This window comes from Hemicordylus capensis, chromosome 6 (assembly GCF_027244095.1).
Source record: "Hemicordylus capensis ecotype Gifberg chromosome 6, rHemCap1.1.pri, whole genome shotgun sequence".
NCBI classification, from domain to species: Eukaryota; Metazoa; Chordata; class Lepidosauria; order Squamata; family Cordylidae; genus Hemicordylus; species Hemicordylus capensis.
In genome coordinates, this window is record NC_069662.1 from 146616454 (window position 1) to 146635412 (window position 18959).

Here is an 18959-nt window from a genome sequence, read left to right on the forward strand (position 1 = left end):
TGTTTGAAGCTCACACATTTGCCTGTGTGCACGCACACACACGCACACACACATACACACGCTAGTCAAGGTATTCCATGGGAAACTGAATCCAATAATTCACCCCAAGATTTAGGGATAGACTGGACCTGGTGGCCTCTGTTGCCAGATTTGGCTTTTTAAAAGCCAAATTTGGGGTTACGGCCCATTTGACTCACGAGTAGACCCCTTAGGTTCTGGCCACATTAAGGATTTTATTTTTTCCTTGGGACAAGAAAGCAGAGAAAAGGAGTATCATGATTTCTCCCTATTCTGTTTTATGAGGGCATGATTCAAAAAGGGCTCCAAACTCTAACTGAATATCTTCTGAGCTGTGTCTCAGGAGAGAAAAGAAAGGTGAAAGGAGTGTCAGGAAGTGTTCCTCATCTTCTGCTCCTATTGACTGGCTGGGTGGTACTCAGTGGCATTTCCCTTGCTGTTGAGCATGTCAGTATGACTGAGGGAGGGGTGGGCTGAACCTGAGCCATAGCCAGATAGTGAGGAGGAGAGAAGGAGGGAGGGATGCTGCCTGAAACTGAGATGAATCCTCTAATCAGGAGCCAACAGCATGCCAGTGAGTTGGGGTAGCAGGAAGGGGAAAGTGAAGAGCAAACTATCATTCAACTAGTGGACCCCCACCACCACCCACAAAGATCCAAAGACATTTGCCCCACCTACCCACCCATTATTATTCTTTATTATTACTTATTATTTATTCAATTTACATACTGCCTTCCAAAAATGGCTCAGGGCGGTTTACAACAGAAATAAAAACAATTAAAACCAGTTAACAATTAAAATCTAAACTATAAAAACAGAATAAAACCAATAAAATATTCAAACAGTTAAAAACCCCAGAAAACCAGGGCAAACATTTTAAGCAATTTAAAACAGTTTTCAACTATTTGAAAACCCTGGAAGACCAGACCAAACAGATAGGTTTTAAGGGCTTTCCTGAAAGACAATAATGAACTCAAATTACGGATTTCTGCCGGGAGTGCATTCCATAGCCCAGGCGCAACTACAGAGAAGGCCCGCCTCTGAGTCGCCACCAGACAAACCAGTGGTAACTGGAGACGGACTTCCTCAGATGACCTTAACATGTGGTGGGGATCATGCAGAAGAAGACTGCAGACCTAGAGGCAACCACACATGATATACGTGTTGCAGAACATCATGTTTTTGAAAAAGCTGTTACTATACGACCTACTGGTAATGAGAAAATAAGATTTTTTTTAAAAGCACAAAATAAATATTTTTCCTAAAAGTAAAATATTTCTTTTTGCAGAGAGGGAATTATATGAACTGTCTATGAAGAAGCAACTTTTATTGAAAGATTTGGAATCCAAACAGAATGAACTACAAGAAGCTCAGGCATTAGCAGCGATCCAACCAGGCAGTGTCAGTGGTGTGTATTCTCATATTTATTTTAATGCTTGAACCTACAATTTTAAACATATCTTCATGGTAGTTAATTATGAGGAGATACTCTCCTGGTTCCTGAAATTCCCTTGAGTGTTTTGAAGTATCTGGCATTCTAGGCTTGGATAAGGGAAAGAGGTATTTTTGTGTTGGAAGAATAAGCTAAAGATTGAAATGGAAAGTGGCTGACAGAGAAAGTGAGCTATACTATGAGCAAACCTGATGTGAATTTGAACACTCCTTTCAGCCAGTTCAGAACAGAACGGGAAGGAACAAACCCTTACAAAACTAACTGAATTCCCAAAGCAGTGGGATGTGTTGGAGATACTTGGGAATATTTTAGCCCTGAAATATTTCCAATATTACACTTTTATTAACCCCTTCACAGCCTAAAAGGGAACGAAATGGCTCAGAACAGGCTGGAATAATATTAAGTGCTAAATATTGTTCTCCAGTGTCTCTAACACATCCCACTGCTTTTGGGATCCAGTTTGACTGTTAGGGGGGCATTCTGGGATTTTCCATTCTGTTTTAGATTTTACACAGTCCATACTCCATGGTCCTAAAGAAAATTGCTTCTCCAGGCTGCTATTTTTCATATATGGGAAGATATAATAGGTCCAGACTGGGAGTTTTCATCAGAACCATAGCAAGGGGTAAGAGATTTAAATGTTCCCCTTCTAATCCCACATACTAAAGCTACAGTTTGGATTACCCCTTTTGTTGAATGTTGGAAGAGCTTTGGGTGTGTAGATTCATCTCAGGGTATCTGAAGTGGTGTGATAGGTATCCTGCTACGTTCAAGTGCATGCTCCAATTTGCATATATGTAAATAAAGCCAATATTACAAAGTATGGGTGTTGGGGTGGATCCCACCTCAATGTGTACCAGGGCATGGGTTGCCCCCTTCTCTCTTGGGGGGAATTTTTGAGGCAGCAAGAGGCTTCCATCACGTTTCCACCTATCTTCCTATTGGTTCACCCTTCAGCTTGGCTCTGGGTATCCTCCAGTGATCTTGAGGTCACTTGACCACCAAACCTGGAGGTCTGGCCAGTAAACCTTTGTCCTCAGGCTCTATAGCCCGTTGGGCACTGCCTTGCTCATCTTTATTATTTATTTACAGTTAGACAGGTGTTATTGACTGGTTTGTTTTATCCAGACATTGATTCCTTCCCAAGGACCTGGGATGGCTGAATTTTATTATCAATGTTGTTGCTGTTATTATAGATATCGTTGCAGAATATAGGCTGTTCCGAGTAAAGTTGCTTTTTGTAACTGGTTGATGGTGATTTCTGTGGCCCCTATGGTGCTGAGGTGCTCTTCAAGTTGTTTTGGAATTGCATCTAGGGCACCAATTACCACTGGGATTATTTTGGTCTTTTTCTGCCACAGCCTTTCAATTTCAATTTGTAGATCTTTGTATTTTGTGATTTCTTTTTCTTCTATTCTGCTATCCCCTGGTATTGCTATGTTGATTATTGCAGCACCAGCAATTGTTGTCCTTGCTTCTTTCTACTCTCTGTTTTTGTCAGAGTGCTGAAGGATATGCTCAGGTGGTTCATGGCTTGGGAACACCAGCTGCCCCACACAAAGGAAGCTGAACATGAGTAGTTCTGTTATTTTAACTTGGGAAAGTGAAATGAGCAGAACAGGGGCTTCGCAAGGTTGGAGTGGGCCCCTGAACAAAAAATGAAGATGGTCCTTAAGGCCCCCTGAGCCTTCCCACCTCCACCTCCCCTTCACCTATATTTTGCTGCAGAAGAACTATAAGGACATGGTGAAGAAGAAAACTGTCTCTGCACGTCCTTTCTGTCATTCATATGCGAATACCAACACACGCCCCCCCTTTTGCAAGTGCGTTCCCCTGAAACATTTTAAACTTATATACTTACTACTGTCGTCTGATAGGTTAATTTAATACCAACAACACTTCTATATTCCTCATTTGCACACTCTCTCTGACACACACACACACACACACACACACACACACACACACACACACAACTGAATCCCAGATCTCACTCCAGGATTAGGGATAGACTGAACCTAGTTGCTCAGGAATTAATTTTTTTCTTGAGATGGGAAGTAGAGAAAAGGAGTATACTGATTTCACCCTGGTTCCCACCCACCCCCTTTTTTCTTTTTAATGAGGGCACAATTCAATAATTATCAGGAAGCCTTCCTCATCTTCTGCTCCTCTTGACTAACCGGGTGATGCTCAGCGCCAGTTCCCTTGCTGTTGAGCATGTTAGTCAGGCTGAGGGAGGGGTGGGCTGAACCTAAGCATTAGCCAGATAGTGAGGAGGAAGGAGGGATGCTGCCTGGCATTCCTCTCCCCTCCCCTTCTCGACTCATCTCACATGAAGCTGAGATGAATCCTCTAATCAGGAGCCAAAAGCATGCCAGTGAGCTGGGAAAGCAGGAGGGGGAGAGTGAAGAGTGAACTGTCACTCAACCAGTGGACCCACCACCCATAAGGATCCAGGGACATTTTGTCCTCCCCTTATTCAGCAATAGTTACTCCTGTGGTGCAGAACAAGGTACATAGGAAGCTGCCATATACTGAGTCAGACCATAAGTCCATCTAGCTCAGTATTGTCTACATAGACTGGCAGTGGCTTCTCCAAGGTTGCAGACATGAATCTCTCTCAGCCCTATCTTGGAGATGCCAGGGAGGGAACTTGGAACCTTCTGCTCTTCCCAGAGCAGCTCCACCCCCTGAGGGAAATATCTTACAGTGTTCACACATCAAGTCTCCCATTCATCTGCAACCAGAATGGACCCTGCTTAGCTAAGAGGGCAAGTCATGCTTGCTACCACAAGACCAGCTCTCCTCTCCTAATATTGTCTACTGATTTCATGTTTGTGTTGAATGTAGTGAATTGCCTTGAAATTATTTTGTAGAGCATAAACTTCAGGAGCTAGCTGACCAACAGAAACGTTTGACTGCAGACCTAGAGGCAACCACACGCGATATACATGATGCAGAACTTCGTGTTTTTGAAAAAGCTTTTACTGTGCTACCTGATGGTAAGGATAAAATAAGAATTTTTTTTTTAAAGGCACAAAATATGTATTTTTTTACAGTTATATTTACAGACCCAGATTGGTCTCTGGGGTGTCCCAAAGATACCATATAACATCAGTTTTAAAAGAGCTGCACTGGGTACCAGTATGTCTCAGAGCAAAATACAAAATGCTTACTATTACCGATAAAGCTCTTAATGGATCAGGTCCAGGATTGAAGAGAGTTCCTTCTTTGTCATAAACTCTGTCACATACTGAGATCTCATGGAGAGGTTCTATTATGGCTGCCATTGGCTCGTTTGGTGGTGATGCGGGATCGGGTCCTCTCTGTGGCTGACCCAGGGCTTTGGAATGTGTTTGTTTGATTAAGTGCCGTCACCTCGGTGTCGACTCTTAGCTACCACATCATTTCTCTTCAGGATGATCTGTCTTCAATTTGGCCTTTAAGGTCTTTCAGTGGTACATTCTATAGTAATTTCAGTGGTACATTGCTGTAGTAATCGAGTCCATCCACCTTGCTCCTGGTCGTCCTCTGCTGCTCTTTCAACTTTCCCCGCATTATGGACTTCTTAAGGGAGCTGGGTTTTTGCATAATGTGTCCAAAGTATTTTAGTTTGAGCCTTGTCATTTGTGCCTTGAGTGAAAATTCTGGATTGATTTGTTCTGTGATCCATTTGTTTGTTTTCCTGGCTGTCCATGGTTTCCTCAAAAGTCTTCTCCAGCACTATAAAGTTCAAAAGCATCAATACTTTTTCTGTCTTGCTTCTATAGATGTGTCCAGCTTTCGCATCTATAGAGTGTCATGGGAAAAACCATTGTCCGAATGATTCTAATCTTTGTAGGTATAGACACTTCATGGCATCTAAATATACTTTCCAAGGTCTTCATTGTAACCCTACCAAATGCTAGTCTGTGGCGTATTTCTTGACTGTTGGATCCTTTACGGTTGATGGCCAATCCTAAAAGGCGGAAGCTATTCACCACTTCAGTGTCTTCATTATCAATTCTGAGGCTGGTGGCTGTACCCATTGTTATTAGTTTAGTCTTCTTTACAGTTAGTCGTAATCCCATTTTTTCACTATGCTCCTTGACTAGAGCTTGCAGATCATCCGCATTCTCAGCTATCAGAGTGATGTCATCAGTGAAGCACAGGTTATTGATGTTTAACCACGCTCATTTTCTTCCAATCCAGCTTCTCTCAGTATATGTTTATGTCATGGCTCAGACTTCTGACTCAGAAGAGTCAGAGCAGGAATGGGAGGATTCGCCTGCTAGTGAGGGTTCAGAGGAACAGCAACAGGAGTAGGCAGGGAGACCAGACTCTGGAGCTGAGGATTCGCAACAGCTGCCAGACATGATATCTGATGGGGAGGAGCCTGGGATTTCCCCTGTCTTGAGAAGACGGCTCAAGAGGGAAGCTCAGTGGAGGTCACGCAGGTGCAGGAGATCACTAGAGAGGAAGCCGAAGTGCTGACTCAGGGAAGCCTGATTGGCTGCTGGTTCTCTTGAGCCATATATATTTGGCAGTCTCTCAATTGCTCAGGTGCTGTTTGCAACTTTTGCTGGTCCGCAAACAGTGTGCTATTGAATTCCAAAACTTTGTCCGAGTTCCAGTTTGCCTTGTTTATGCTTTCCTGCTTTGTTAATTCCTTGCTTCTGTTGTCCTTCACTATTTTCATTCCTTGCTCTGTGTTTTCCTTTCACTTATTACTCAGCTATTGTTAGAGTGGGGTACCTAGTTCAGTTCAGGGGACTTAATTCATTTACTGTTTTTCTTTGTGAGCCTTTTATTTTTCACTTGTGCACTTCCGCTGCCGCTTTCTGTTAACTCACCGGAGAGTGCTGAAGGGGGTTGTAAATCCTGTTGGGTTAGCCGAGCTAACAGATTTACGACAGTTTAGCACATAAGTTGAATAAATAAGGAGAAAGTATACAGCCTCATCTTACTCCTTTGCTGATCAGGAACCAGTCTGTTTCACCATGTTTGGTCTGGATTGTGACTTCTTGTCCTGCATATAGGTTTCTCATGAGAACAATGAGATGTTCTGGGATGCCCATTTTCCTAAGGATATTCCACAACTTGACATGGTTGACCCAATCAAAGGTTTTTCTGTAGTCATTGAAGCACATATTAGAAGTCTATTAGAAGCACATATTAGAAGTCTAATACCAGACTTCTTTCTGGTATTCTTTGGCTTTCTCAATTATCCAGCATGCATCAGCAATGATGTCTCTTGTTCTTCGGCCTTTTCTGAAATCAGCTTGAACATCCAGCATTTCCCTTTCCACGTAGGGCTCTAATCTGTGTTGGATAATCTTGAGCATTATTTTGCTAGCATGTGAACTTAAGGATATAGTGCGATGGTTGGTGCAATCCGTTAATTCTCCTTTCTTTGGTATGGGTATGTAGATTGACCTCTTCCAATCTGTTGGCCGCTGTGTCATTCTCCAAATTTGCGGGCATAGTTTGGTTAGAGCCTTGACTGATTCTTCTTCTGTTGTCTGCCATATTTCTGTAGCTATTCCATCAATTACTGTAGCCTTCTGACTTGGTAATGACCGGAGTGCTGATCTAACTTCATCTTCTTGTACTAGAGGTTTGTGCAAGTAGGGAATATCTTCTAGAGTATTTTGGATGTTGACATCCCTGCTGTACAGATTTTCAGTATACTCCTTCCATCTCTGTTTGATCTCTCTGAATCAGTTACTATCTGTCCTTTGGCATCCCTTAACATACCAATTCGAGGTTGGAATCTCCTCCTGAGTTCAGAGATCTTTTGGAAAACCTTCCTTGTTTTTCCATGTTTATTTCCATCCTCAAGGTCTTTAAAGATGTGATTGTAATACTGCTCCTTGTCTCTTCTAGCAGTTCTGAAATTCCCTATTAAATTCCTCCCTGAGGTCTTTATTTTTCTTGACTTTGGCTTCTCTCCTCCTCTTGGCAATTTCCACAGTCTGTTCTGACATCCATTTTGCTTTCTTCTGTTTCTTGGTCTTTGGCAGTCTCTTTCCACATTTGTCCTTAAGAACTTCTTTGATTTCATTCCAGTTTCTCTGGTTCCCTATCATTGAGCTTCAGAACTTCCAAGAGGTTCCTGGTGTTCTTCTTGAAAATGGTGGGTACATTCTCGATCACATTGTGGAAACTGGATAGCTCTATTTTTCTGCTTTAGTTTGACTTGGAACTTGCACATGAGCAATTTGTGATCTGTTCCACAATCAGCCCCCGGCTATGTCTTTGCTGTTATAACTGAGCTCTTCCACCTCCTTGCACCAATAATGTAATCAATTTGATTTCTGTGTACTCCATCTGGTGATGTCCATGTGTATAGGTGTTTGGTTGTTTGAAGAATGTGTTAGCAATATGTTTTCCTCCTTACCCTTTCCAACTTTGGCGTTCCAGTCTCCAACCACCAGTTGTGCATCTTGCTTGTATGTTTCAGACTGAACTTGAGCATAAAACTCATTAACTTCCTCTTCTTTTGCATCAGTCACTGGGGCATAGACTTGAAGAACTGTCATGTTAAATCTAATTGTCCACAACATCTAATTGGTATTAGTTGGTCATTGACCACATTTTACCCAAGTACCGTCATTGCTCTATTCTTCCTGACTATGAAAGCAACACTGTTCTTTCTTTGTTTTTTTGTGTCATGAGTAGTAAACGGTATGATTTTCTGACTGAAATTGTCCTATTCCAGTCCATTTTAATTCCCAAGATGTCAGTCTGTTACTGATTCATTTCATCTTTCACTGTGTCGAGCTTTCCCATATTCATGCTTCTAACATTCCACGTCCCCACTGTAATTCTGTTTTTGAAGCTTCAGATTTTATTTTCCCGCATGGCAACATCAGCCCTTAGCATCCAAAAGGCTTTAGCCTAACCCAGGCATCCCCAAACTGCGGCCCTCCAGATGTTGCTGAACTACAATTCCCATCACCCCCAGCTACAATATATTGTGGCTGGGATGATGAGAATTGTAGTTCAGCAACATCTGGAGGGCCGCAGTTTGGGGATGCCTGGCCTAACCTCTTCATAAACACCATCAGTACTCTGAGAGATCCTCAGCTCTTCCTCAGTACCATGTTGAGTACCATCCAATCTGAAGGGCCCATCATCTGGCACTACATCGACAATCATTCTATCTTGTCTATCCATGTGGTTTTCTTGGTAAAATACAGGAGTTGTTTACCAGTGCCTTCTCCCACACCATATGAAATTATGCCTTTGTCGTTGTCACTAAAGTGACTGTCCTTCCTATATTGCTGCTTGCTGCCCAATATAGGTGACTGCTTGCTTTAGCTGGGCATCTGGGATGACCTTTGTGCCTTGTGTGACCCTACTGGGAGTATACCTCCCGACATACTTTACTCATCCCTCTCATCATGGTGGGTACATGCCCCACCCTGGCCTTGATGAGGCAGCATAGCAGGACTTTGTGGGGGAGGATTTAGAATGTGCTTTCTGTTAATATAAGAGCTTCTCCATCTCTGGCTGCCTTCAAAAAATCACTTAAAATGCATCTGACCTGGATCGAGATCTGTCAAGATCCATAAGCATGGGTTCTGTGCCTGTGCAGGAACCACGTGGTAGCCATGCCTCAGCTTGCTGAGACGTCCAAGCCCCACCCCCATGCTGACAGTGTGCTATTTAAAGGCAGGCTGGGTGCCATGTTCCTTAGTTCTTTTCTGACTGCCATCGCATTTGGACCTCGGTCTTTTGCTCCTCTCATCGGTAAAGTTCCTCTCTGAGTTCATCTTTCGCGAGGCAGGGGGGTGAGGATGGATATTTAGTGTATGACCATTTGTTTCTGGCTTGACGCGTTTTGGCTTGGCTGACGGACTTCAACTGGCTTTTGACCTACGTAATGGACCTGATTACCCTTCTGTGTGTCCCATGATGGCTGAGGAGAAAAAGTCCTTTAAAAGGTGTGAGGGCTGTAAAGCCAAACTCCCCTCTAAGGACCTCCATGATTTGTGCCTGATTTGCTTGGGTGAGGAGCACAATGTCTCCTCCTGTAAAATTTGTTTATCATTTTCCAAGCACATTTGAAAAAATATGGCACTTCGTCTTTGGGCCGCCATTTACAATGAGATTTTGAGCCCTCCGACACCTGGTGAACCACGCCAGTCTACTTCGGCGTTGAAAATGCCACCTAAGTCAGCCTCGGCCCCACCATCGTTGTTGACTCCACATCGGTCAAAATTGGCTTCGACACCTACATTGACATCGACCCATCTTAAATTGAAAATATCCACCTCAACATTGTTTACGCAACAAAAATCTACAATGACGACCTCAACGTCGGTACCCTCTCACTCAACATTGAAAACAACCAAGCCTTCAATGTTGACGACCGGTATGCATTGTGCAGAAGACACAATCTTGAGGCTGGGGAACCTCAAAATCGACAAAACGCCATACTACTGAGGCTCCTTCGACACCACCAAGCAAACACCAGAAGACTGTCTATTTGACGCAAGAGTGTACTCCATCGCTTTTGTCGATCCAACGTTGTCCTTCAACACTGTTTCAGTATTCGTCATTGAATCCAGCTCTCGACGCGTCAGCATTGACAGAGGTTCAACATCTACAATCCTTCCATCCATCGACGTCGACGCTCTTGACATCAAGGGCTCGCTCTTTATCTCTGGCACCAAAGCCAGTTTCATCTTCGGCACCGTCGACGCCAACCATTCGTCAAACTATCCCTCTGACTTCGACTCTCCATACTCTTGTGATCTCGATGCAGGTGTCTCCTCAGTTCCAGCCGCTGTTACCGACCTTTGATGTCGACGAGAACGAGGAGGATACCAATACCACTGCAGCTCTCGACCCATCCACGGCACAGGACTCATCTTCTAGCATTCCATTGACATCCACTTTTAAAGGTTTCCTTCCCGCAGACATTGAGGCTGGAACCACCTCCACACCGCCTCTGGCATCGCCCTGTCAGTGGAACACCTATGTGAACCTTCAGCCTGGCACACCTGTGGGTTTATGCATGCTCCCCCTGCAACTACCACCATGACAGCAACTGTGATGGGCATCTGATCTCTGAGTGCACCGTATGATTATGAGTCTTCAAGATCCTGGAGACCTTATACTCCGCTTACATCGTCCTTTTCAGTGGAACACCTACATGAACCTTCAGTCTGGCACACCTGTGGGTTTACACATGCTCCCCCTGCAACTACCACCATGACAGCAACTGTGATGGGCATCTGATCTCTGAGTGCACTGTATGATTATAAGTCTTCAAGATCTTGGAGACCTTATACTCCGCTTACATCGTCCTTGTCAGTGTCTGCATTAGCTCAACTGACCTCCAAAAGCCAGGTGTTTTCGAGTGTTTCAAAGGCCTTGCATACTCAACCTTTACTAACTGCTCAACAAACCACGCAGACTCTTTCGCCTTCCTTATACTCGATTGGTACCCAGACAGGCGCTCTGTCTCCTTCACAGCATACCACCATGGAAGCTCAGACTTGTGTTCCCTCTTCCCCAACTGCATCAGCCTCCGAACACTACGGTTCCTCTGACTTTGAGTTGGACCCAGAAGATGTGGACAGCTTGGTGGATCCTCCCATGGATGTGCCTCCGCCTACTTAAGTTTCTCCAAATGAGAAGGTGAAACCATGCCACAAGCACATGTGTGCCATGGCGGAGGCGCTTGGTTTGGATCTATGGTCAGAGCTGCCTACAATCGATGACCTGGTCTACAACTTTATGGCCAGGGCTAAATCCACCCAACCTGTGGCCTTACTCATGCTCCCAGTGATCACCAGAGCAGCCAAATGTGCTTGGGAAGGGTCTATGAAAACTCGCCATGGCCAACTCGCCGCAGCCAACTCACCACCATTCAATTGGATGTGGCCAACTTGCTGCAAGGACAACTCCCTGCAGGGAACAACGCAACCCCCCCCAAGCCCATCCTTTCACTTTGGCTTTTGATTCAGAGGGGACAAGCGGGAGGGAGGCGAGAGGAAGCTAAATTTCAACCTACCACCCACCACAGCATGTCTTTCACGTTCTGCAGTGGAAGGAAGAATCTCTGCATTCCTACCTGTGGGGTTGTGCCTCATGAGGAGTGAACTATGAGGTGCAAAGCCTGCACCCAAGCTTTAGAGCAGGCGAGCTGCCATTTCCCTCCTCATATTGTCCCTTTGCGGGTCTCCCCAAAGCAGCAGTAGACCTTGCTGCTGAGTTCTCTTATTAAAGCAGACTACCTCATGTGTATCCCAGGGATATTAACAGAACACTTGGGGGATCTGGTGTGTAGTTGAGTTTTGAATTGTTTAGCAAAACTCTTAGGAGGAGATTTCCTGGCCAAGGTGTGCATGCACTTTGTATTGTTGTTTCTAAATTCCCTGCAGGAAAGTACAGCTCACTGCACCCTATGGCCCAGCATAAAACTGCTTACATGGCAGAGAAGATATCAAGATGCCACGCCAATCATTCACTCTGCAGGATTATACAGACTGTTAGGCTTTTATCTATTAATTTATTTTTGCATGAACAAGAGACTGGGCTTTAGTCTGGCTGCATTATCTGCATGTTGAAAACTGGCATATCACCTAGCATCCTCCCCATATATAACACAACCTCTTGTTGGAAACTGTGGGGTTTCAAAATAACCATGCAATTGTCAAAACATGTTTGTATTTGGTGTGGTATTAGACTGACTAAGAATCTCTCTGCATTCCTACATGTGGGGTTGTGCCTCATGAGAATTGAAATGTCTGGTGCAGATCAATTTCCCCACTCTGTTTCTGGGCTCGGCCCTGAACAACTGCCAAAGCTTGGATAAGTATATACAAGCTCAGGCTTCTAGATGTCTGCAAGTCCACAGTATAATTGTTACTGACTCCGGAGCAGTATTATGACCAGAATGCCATATTGGATCAAAATAGCCCCTTTTTCATATTTGTCACCAATCTGAACTATTTATCACCTCTGGAGAGGTGACAAAAATGCAATAGTAAAAAATCAAAAAACATTTGTGACTCTTCTCAGATTTTGATTCTGCTGTCTAAATGTGACATTGTAGTACTGCAGTGAAAGAAGTGTGATAACCTCACTTAGTAGAACAGCATCAACTTGCTCCCTGCAGCAGCTGCTGTTTTGCTCTGTGGCTCACTGGGATGAGGTGGGTGGGGGAGGCGGGCTAGGAGAGCAGCGATGTGGGCTCTACCCATTTAGAGTCAAATGGCCCTTCTCTGGAGGCAACTTGCCAGCCTCACTGAGAAAGCTGCAACTCTCCTGCAAAAAGGAGCTTCTCCTGACAAAACCAAGGGGCAGGTGGGCAGGAGGAGGGCTGGGAGGCTCTTTTTCCAGAGCAGAAGGGGTGCCCAGAGAGCACTCCCTGCAGCTTCCGCTGGGCAGACAACACATCTCCCTTCCCACCTGCCCCCTCCACATACCCATCCTGTCACTTTGGCTTTTGATCCGGTGTAGGCAGCACTGCCGCTGCAGGGTTCTTGCCCGCCACATGTTTGTTTGCAACAAACTCTGTTCTGTGTAAGAAAACTCCATTGTATGTAAAAGGTTTTGCAAGCTTTCTCTCGGGTGTGGGGAGGGCTGGCTTCCTCTCGCCTCCCTCCCGCTTGTTCCCTCTGGCTCGAAAGTCAAAGTGACAGGATTGGCTTCCGGGGGCGGGGGTTGCATTGTTCACTGTGGCGAGTTGTCCCTGCAGTGAGTTCACCACATCCAATTGACTGATGACGAGTTGGCCGCGGCGAGTTGGCCCATTCCCACTTGGGAAGTACTCCACACATCCACTCCCATGTCTAATAGGTGGGAGAGACTGTACCTCATCCAAGAGAAGGATAACACCTACCTTTTGAAGCATCCAGCTCCTAACTCTCTTGTGGTCGATTGTGCTGCTTCTTCCAAATCCGGAAGACGTTACACAACTCCATCTGAAAAAGAAGGACAAAAATTGTACTTGTTAGGGAGGAAAATTTATTTCACCTTGTGCCTGTCAGTCAAGGTGGCGAACTCTGCAGCCTGTACGGCCAAATATAATCATGGTCTTTGGGAAGCTCTTCAGGGTGACCTGGACACCTTGTCCCTTGAGGACTTCAAGAAGCAATTCCAGCAGATGCTTGAAAAATCTGCTGACCTAACTAGGCAGCAGTTGAGCATTGTGAAGCACCTTGCTGAATCTGAATCTCGCTCTCTGACTGCTGCTGTGACCCTTCGCAGACATGCATGGCTGAGATCCACCAATCTCCGGACCGATATGAAAGACATAATCAAAGGTCTGGCTTTTGATGGCACAGGGCTATTTAGTGAATCAACAGATGCCACGATGGAGCAACTAAAAAAAGTCAAAATTCACCTCCAAGACATTCACTTCCCCGGCAACAACCTCTACCTATGGTACAAAGTATTGTGCTTACTCCAGTAGACAAAGGCCTTCCTTCAGGCAACAAGATCACCACGATTTTAGAAGGCAATATCATACTAAACGCCCTTATCAAGGCAAGGCTAAGGCGTCTCTGTCACACCGTTCTGAACAACCTGAGCCTCAGAAGCGCCTTTGAAATTCAAGATCACCCACTGGCACTACTCTTCCCATTCCCGCCTGCGGGGGCCTCAACATCTGGGCAAGCGGATTCTAACAACATACCACCATTGCCAATCAACTCCATCAAGCTGGCAAGCCATGCCACTGCATGGCACCACATAACATCGGACCGCTGGGTCCTGAAGATCATATCTTCAGGATACATCACAGAATTCAAAACGACCACTCGCTTTTCAGGAATGAAGTTCACACCGCCGTCCACAGCCTTGCAGGACGAAGTGGAGGAACTGTTGGAGAAAGGTGCAATCACCCCGGTGCCGTGAGCGCACAAGTGGGAGGGATTCTACTCCTACTACTTTCAGATCCCAAAGTGGGATCGGGGCATCCGCCCCATTATGGATTTCCACCACCTGAACAAGCTGATCAGTCTCAGGAAGTTCCGAATGATTGCGTTGCAACAGATACTTTCACTTCTCTGTGGGGAAAAGTGGCTTGCTATGCTGGATCTAAAATATGATTACTTCCACATCAGCATCAGAGAACAACACAGCTTTACTGTAGGCCACCAACTGTACTAATATGATGTCTTGCCCTTCAGACTTTGCTCGGGTCTTTACCAAATGCATGGCAGTCGTGATTGCCCATCTGAGAACCCGGGGCATTACCATTTATCCTTTTTTAGATGACTGGCTTCTGACCTCAAAATAGAGAAGAGTTACTTTCGCAGATCTAATATGTATTATCTCTTCTCCAAGACCTGGGCATCCAGGTCAATAGGAAGAAGTCCTGTCTGGAACCGGTGCGGGTGACCACCCACATAGGGGCAGTATTGGACACAGTAACCCATACTTACCAGAAGACAGATACCTTTGTATCCAGGATCTGGTTCTACTCTTCCAGCAACATCCTCTACAGCCAGCTCAGTTGATACAGTGCCTCCTTGGCCTGATGGCTTTTTGCAATGCTGTATACGTTATGCTCGACGGAAGATATGGAAATTGCAACTATGGTTTTTGTCGGTTTTTCATTCCAACACAGCCAGCCAGTGGAAACATCTAGAACTGCCACCACAAATTCTACGATTGCTGTCATGGTGGTCAGATCACAGGAACCTCCTGGAAGGCATCCCATTCCATATACCATCTCCATCGATTTGGCTAAGAACTGATGCATCCCTACTGGGCTGGGGTGCCCACTGCAAAGGCCGCCTAGTTCAGGGGAAATGGTCCCGACACCAGGCCCAATTACATATCAACTTCCTAGAATTGCTGGCTGTCTTCCAGGCACTACAAGCTTTTTTGCCTCGGATACAGCACAAAGTTGTCCAAATACAGCTGGACAATACAACAGCCCAAGCCTACATCAACTAACAGGGCGGGACTGTGTCTCAAAGTGTTCAACTATGGCACTGGTGTATCCGGCATCACGTCTCTCCAGTAGCAATCCACAGGGCCTGGAGAATGTCCTAGCAGACGATCTCAGCCGAGTGTTTCTACAAGAACATCAGCACGAATGGGAGCTCAAGACGGAGTACATAGCTCCCTTCTTTGACGGCTGGATACAACCTACCATAGACCTCTTCGCAACCTCCTCGAACACAAAGTGCACCCGCTTCTGCTCAAGGGCAGGACACTACCCACAATCCCTGGGGGATGCCTTCCAGCTGGATTGGTCCCAGGAAACACCCTACATGTTTCCCCCTCAACCAATCAACTGAGTGGTGGCTTGTCTCCTGGCCTCACCAACATCTGGTATTTTCTTGACACCATGGTGGCCCAGGCAACCATGGTTTCCACAAGTACTCAAACTGTTGTAGAATTATTATCATCATCTCCCTCAAGTTCTAGATCTCCTGTCCCAAGACGACGGACACGTCCTCCACCCGGACATCCCCATTCTCTGTCTGACCACTTGGTGAATCAGGTTCTAAACTGCATTCTCCTCAACCAAAGGAAAACCTCTACCAGGCGTAACTACTTGGGAAAGTGGCTCAGATTCAAAGCCTATGCTAGATCCCATGGTTTTCTACCAAGGCAAGCTTCTGTCTGGGATGTCCTCCTTTATCTGACTACCCTGAAGACTCAAGGCTGGCCAATGTATCTTTGAAAGTGCATATAGCTGCCCTCTCATCAAAACATCAGGGATGTGATGGCAAAACTCTATTCTCACATTCAGACAGTAAAGCCTTCCTGAAAGGACTCTCAAATGTATACCCACCTATCTGGGCCCCAGTGGAACCCTGGAGCATCTCCTTGGTGCTTTTATCACCTACTCAGGCTCCATTCGAGCCTATGGCTACTGTGCCCATGAAACTTGTTTCCCTAAAGAGAGCCTTCTTAGTTGCATCACAACAGCAAGATGTGTAAGTGAACTTACAGCTCTGAGGATAGATACTCCATTCACAAGGTTCTATCCAGATAAAGTCCTGATACACCTAGACTCCAACTTTTTGCCAAAATTAGTCTCCAACTTCCATCTGAATCAGGACATCAACCTGCCAACATTCTTCAGAGATCCCACAACCTCTTTAGAACTCTTCATGAGTGCCCTGGATGTGTGCAGGGCACACATCGCGTTCTATCTGGCGTGAACTAAGGACTTCCGATCTTCCAACCATCTCTTCGTAGCCTACAGGGGCACGGCCAAGGGCTCCTGCATTTCAAGGCAAAGATTATTAAACTGTCTGGTCAAACTCATCTTGTTCACCTACAAGTTGCAAGGCAAGACTCCTCCAGAGGCTATCAAAGCCCATTCCACTTGGGCTTACGCTTCGTCGGCTGCACACCTTTCAGGAGAATTTTTACGGACATCTGCAAAGCAGCTACAAGGTCCACGGAGATACCTTTTGTTAAACATTACGCCATAGATGTGTGCTCTGCTGCTGTGGCTAACTTCAGCAGAAGTGTACTTAAAAGGGTGTTACAATAATCACCACTGCACCCTCCTTCTTGGGGAGCTTTGCTAGACACCCATCCTTATGGATCTCAATCCAGATAAACAGGTTGCTTACCTGTAACTAATGATCTGGAAGGGATCCGTCGACATCCATAAGACCCTCCCGAACCACTCCTCTGCAGTAGTGCTTGTGTGATTGTGATTGTGTGCCTATTCCATCAACATGGATGAACTAACCTGTGTACCTGGATGGTCGTCCTCCACAGCAGTCATCCAAGAACTGAGGAACATGGGGTCCAGCCCTCCTTTAAATAGCATGCTGTCGGCATGGTGTCAGGGCTTGGACACCTCGAGAAGCTGAGGCATGGCTACCGCATGGTCCCTGCGCAGGCACAGAACCCATACTTATGGATGTCGATGGATCTCTTCCAGATCATCAGTTACAGGTGAGCAATCTGGGTTTTTTTTCCCCTCAGGCCTGCTAAGCTATTTTTAAGAATGCTTATATTAAAATTTATTTTCAGTTCTTAGGATTTTTATTTTTTAATTGTTATCATTGAGTTTTATTTATTATTCAATTTCTATACTGCTTTCCATTAAAATAATCTCAAAGCATTTTACAAAATAATTAAAAGAATGTATAGTTGAATATAAAAAGTACAGATGTTAAATTTAAATATAGAAATCTGTAATAAAGAATTACAATCTCTATTTAAAAGTTTAAAAACCTATATAAAAGAGTAATGTACAAAACAGCAGCAATAAAAACTGTACTCTCATTTAAAAGCCTGGGTTTTAAGTTGTGTACACCACCCTGATATTTAGGTGTTAGACACTTTTAAAATGTGTTAAATAAATATATAAAATAAACTAAAATAATATCCCTCTCTACCTCCAAGGAGTCCAAGGCTGTGTACATGATTATGTTTATCCTTGCAACAACTCTGTGATGTAGGTATGGCTGAGAGATAAGTGACTGGCCCAGAGTCACCCAGTGAGTTTCATGGCTGAGAGGAGATCTGAACTTGCATTTCCCCAGTCTGAGTTCAACACTCTAACCACTACATCACCCTAGCTCTCATAGTGAATAATATGAGCACATTGCTTGTGTTCAAAGTGGAATTATCACTGTCACCAGTGGAGCCATCAGAGGGAGGTGAGGCAGCAGCTAAATGCCCTCTCATTGAACTTGGAATATGTGCTGAAAGCTCTGGGCCAAAGATGTGTTTTGTATTACATTTCAGTTGGTATTTGTATTGAATTCTATGCTGTTTTGGGAGCCAATTTTTGGCTTAAAATTAGGATAAAAATGCAATAGTAATCAAACACGTAAACTAAGTGAAATTTGCTGTTAAAGGTATGCCAAACTCTCAAGTTAGTATTTCTAAAACCTGGTAATAAGTAAGTAAAGTGTTCCATCAAGTTGATTTTGACTCCTGGCGCCCACAGAGCCCTGTGGTTTTCTTTGGTAGAATACAGGAGGGGTTTACCATTGCCTCGTCCTGTGCAGTGTGAGATGATGCCTTTCAGCATCTTCCTATATTGGTGCTGTCCGATATAATACCAGGGGGATTTGAACCGGCAACCTTCTACTTGTTAGTCAAGCATTTCCCCACTGTGCCACTTAAGGTGGTCTAAAACCTGGTAATGCTCACTCTTTTAAAAAATGGGGATGGGGTGAGTGATCACATCCATGCTGACAGTGGTGAATGTGAATGAGGAGGGTAGTCTTTTTCCTGTGGGCTATTTTCCTGCCAAAAATGTCTTCCCAAAACTACAATGTGACCCCAAAGGTTCTATTTACATCTTATAGCTCTTTTGGGGGTATATCGTTGCGTGAAGGAGGGTTTCACTTAGTGTGTGTGTGTGGTGGGGGGTCCAGTTATCTGTGGGAAAACTGTACTGTAGTTGTTAAAGCTTACCTCTGTAATGCACTGCAGACCCAATCTAGATTGGGTTGCCATCACAGCAATTGGATAAAAAAGAAAACTTCTAAGTTAAACAAATGTCTTAATAATGCATGTTAGATAATGTGTAGATTGGCGCTTAGTCATTAGGAGA

At 44.8% G+C, this 18959-nt stretch overlaps 1 protein-coding gene across 7 annotated transcripts in view; it reads left to right on the forward strand.

Moving 5' to 3' along the window:
• The window catches only part of CCDC7 (coiled-coil domain containing 7), a 457188-nt gene that overhangs the window by 243736 nt on the left and 194493 nt on the right, over positions 1-18959 (forward strand). For all 7 annotated transcript variants that reach the window (XR_008309433.1, XM_053259060.1, XM_053259062.1 and 4 more), the window contains 2 exons: positions 1307-1426; positions 4348-4473. Coding sequence is in view for 6 of the 7 variants with exons in the window: in XM_053259060.1 (XP_053115035.1) it covers positions 1307-1426; positions 4348-4473 (246 nt within the window). In the remaining variant the exon portion in view is untranslated. The remainder of the gene's footprint in view (positions 1-1306; positions 1427-4347; positions 4474-18959) is intronic.